We start from the raw sequence: 3,608 nt of genomic DNA on the forward strand, positions 1-3,608 counted from the left end.
CAACCCGCCCGCTTCCCGCGGGGCTGCTGCTCTCGGTGGGTGCCCGGGCCGCTCGCTGCTGCCCGCCCGCCCGCAGCTCCCGGGGATGGAAGGGCAGGTCTGGTCTCCCTGTCCAGGCACCGCTCGCCTCCTGAAGTCTCGCTGCGGGAAGCGTTGCCGCTTTTCAGGCGAGTTAGGAGGCCAGCAAGCTCCGAGGAGGTCAGAGCAGTGATGTACGAGCTGAGGGCACTTGATCTGTCACTCTCAAGTGGCGAGAACTGCCAGTGTTGGATGTGCCCGGAGATTTCTGCAGGTGCAGCACTTCAGAGACACCCGGCGTGCAACCACCCGTTACAGAAGGGGGAAAATGTAGCCCCTTGGTTCTGTTTTGTAGGATTGAAGCAGCTCGATGCCCAGATGTGGTTGTGGCACAAATAGACCCCAAAAAACTGAGGAAGAAGCAGACAGTAAACATTTCGGTAAGTCTGACAGCTTTGACATGTTTTGTTTAGAGAGATAAAAATTTAAGGGGAAAGATGTTAATGTCGTGTTTGTACTAATTTGGGGGAGTGGTTGACATAACTAGCAGTGCTGGATTTTAAAAAGCATCTACAGAATTCAGTTAAATGGGTTTGAAGAAACATCTGTTTGACTGCTGGCTAACTGCAGTATATAGCCAACTTAAATGGATAATATCCATACTATTTGATACACAGCAGCCTGTCTTATTGTCTGAGGGAATCAAATGTTGCATTAAATTTTACAAATATTTAATCATAAAGTCTGCATAAACTTTATAAGAAAGAGATCTCCATACTTATATTTAGGTTTAAGTATGTATCTAGAGTAAGGGTAGCAACTGCAGCTAAGCTTTACTAAAGTTAGATGAAGTTCTAGCATCACTTCTTTCCTTTTTGCTGGAATATTTTATTGTAATTTTTCCTTACTGCCCAAGCAGATTTTCCTGTTGCCATGCTGCACTGTCAGGTTGGGTTTTAATCTACTTTCAAATAGTTAAGGAGACCAAGTTTGCCTTTCTCTAGTGAAAAATCTGTAATCTGAAATTTCACTACTAGATTGTTCAATAGTTTTCTGCTACTGAGATATAACTGTGTCACTTCTGTGCAAATTCTCTTTATTTGTCTTACCTCTTTGTAGTGGCATTCTTAAACATTTGTAGAAATATCTTATTAAAAAAAAATAAAAAATTCATGCTCAAGGTTATAGATACTTAAGTGTCAGAGATAATTTCCTAAAGGTATTTTTGAGGTCTTCTGTCTTCCTCAACTTGTCATCTTGGCAAGTAGAACACCTAAGATTCACAGCATCTGTCCAAGATAAGGAAACAACACTGCTTTTTATAAACAGAGAAATTAAGGTGGGACACTTACTGAAGGGGAGACCTTAAATGATTATTTCAGAAAGTATTTTTAATACTTAGTTTTCTTTCTTACTTGCATAGGAAAAGAGTCAAACAGAAATTTTGTCTAAACCAACTGTTAAGTCAGGCTTTGACATGGTCATGAAATTACCTTTCTTTAATTAAGATTTATATTATCCTGTTTAACTGATAGTCAACATTTACTGATTCTCTGTTCTTAAGTATTCTTCTTATAAAGCTCTCTTCACATTATAATTATCACCAGTGTTTTCATAGATTTCTGGATGCCAGCCTGCTCCTGAAGGATACTCTCCAACTCTCAAGTGGCAGCAGCAGCAAGTAGCCAATTTCTCAGCTATTCGTCAGGTACAACATGGTGTGTGTAAGGGGACTTGCACTGTCTAGATAGAAAACATCTGTGCCTTACAGAGGATGACAGCCTTACAGCTACTACAGAAGTGTGAGGACTTTATGGTAGGACAGATGATTGCAGGCAAATGTCTTAAGTTCTTGAAAAAGAATCGAGCGTATACTGTGTGGCTTTTAAACCTCTGATAAAACTCTTGAGTCATGTTTAAAAACAAATTCTTCAGCAAAAATATCTGTCAGTATTTAGATTAAACTATATAGGGGAGGACCTAAAATGTTACGCAGTTATATCAAAAACCAAAAAAAAAATGTTTTGCAGAATTCAACAGTAACTGAAAAACAAGTGAATTCTAATCCACCAGGAGATTTATATACATAGAACACAATGTCCATTTAGGATACTGTTGACAGTGTTGGCACCTATTAGGAGGAGAAATACTAACTTAGAAAAAATTATTTGCAAGGTTGTAGTATTAGCACAGACTTAAATCTTTCCTAGCACACTTGCACCCTGCTCTTGAACAGGAAAAAAAAATGGAGAACTGAGCAGCCTCTCTCTCTCTCCACAGTTCAAACAGGGTGAAATGCAAAACACACCAAAGATGTAGGTAGAGATTATTTATTATTTCAGTACTATGGAAAGCATGTTTACAATGCATTGATACTGCATTGTAGGAATACCTGGAGTAACTAAAGTATAACCAACACTGAAGCTGCTGTAGCACTGAACTTTGCATGAGCTCATTCACCCTGTTTTTTCAGGGAGGTAAATCAGTGAAGGTGGAAATCTGTACTATTGTACCTACATTGTAAACATGAACTGAGCTAGCCCCTGTTTCTACAAGGTATCACATTCCACATTGTGTATTTAAGGTTCTAGTGGAACTAAGGAAATGAACATCTAAAGGCATATTTGCTTTACAGGTATTTCTTTTATACACAAATCAATTGTCCTCTCATCTGGGCCAGAAATAACATAGTGAAGTTTAAGCATATCCTAAAAAATACTTAAGATAAAGAACATCAGAAGTCACTGCACTGCACAATGTGCATCAGCTACTGTTACAGCATTAGTAGTGGTCATTTTTACCACTAAAATAACAACAGGACTATGGGGAAAATTTTTTCTGTTTCAAAGCATTTCCACCTAAACAGGAACCTGTTAAGCAGGCCAGTTTGTCTTACATGGCATCCCTGTCAGGTAGAAGAAATATACTAGGAAAGCAGGCTTGCCTTCTTTCTAATAGTTTTGTAGACACCTGATACAGATGCAGACCACTGTTGGAAACAAGATACTGGCTTTGGTTCTGCTTTTGGACTGAGTAATTTTATTATTTTTCTTTAGTCTGTTGATACCAAGAAAAGTCTGTAAGTCTATTAAAGCTTACTACCTCAGTTTCACTATAGGTATCAGACTGTAAAATTCCTTCAGCTTTAACATTACTTCCACAAACCCAGTATGGGCAACTTAGTTAGATTTACACTAAGAGGCATGGAAAATACCTCTACTGGTTTATAGAACATTTTTATACATTTTAAGAATAATTGAATGTATTGTAAGAAATACGGCAATGATAAAATTACTGCAAAGTTAAAGTGTGATTTGTCTTTTTTTTAATTACTCAGAGCCTGAACAAACACAGAAATCACTGGCGGTCACAAAATTTGGACAGCAATGTTACTATGGTGAGTAGAATTCGTAACAGTGCCATGTTGGTTTTTTTTCCAGTCATTAAATCCATGCTTGATCTCACTTTACAGTTTAATGCAGCAACCTGTGAACAGTATCAAGTCTTCAATTTTTCAGTTTCAATTTTTATTTACTTCAGCCAAAATCAGAGGATGAAGAAGGCTGGAAGAAGTTCTTCCTGGGTGAAAG

General features: G+C 38.3%; 1 protein-coding gene across 1 annotated transcript in view; it reads left to right on the forward strand.

The window, feature by feature from the left end:
- The first annotated feature begins 85 nt into the window (after nt 1–85).
- Nucleotides 86–3,608, forward strand: part of GEMIN2 (gem (nuclear organelle) associated protein 2) — a 7,948-nt gene continuing 4,425 nt past the window's right edge. Inside the window, 5 exon segments of the mRNA XM_009993942.1 lie at nt 86–198; nt 374–458; nt 1,637–1,726; nt 3,356–3,415; nt 3,559–3,606. Of these exon segments, the coding sequence (XP_009992244.1) occupies nt 86–198; nt 374–458; nt 1,637–1,726; nt 3,356–3,415; nt 3,559–3,606 (396 nt within the window).

This window comes from Chaetura pelagica, unplaced genomic scaffold, assembly GCF_000747805.2.
Source record: "Chaetura pelagica isolate M959 unplaced genomic scaffold, ChaPel_1.0 scaffold11, whole genome shotgun sequence".
In the NCBI taxonomy this organism is placed as follows: Eukaryota; Metazoa; Chordata; class Aves; order Apodiformes; family Apodidae; genus Chaetura; species Chaetura pelagica.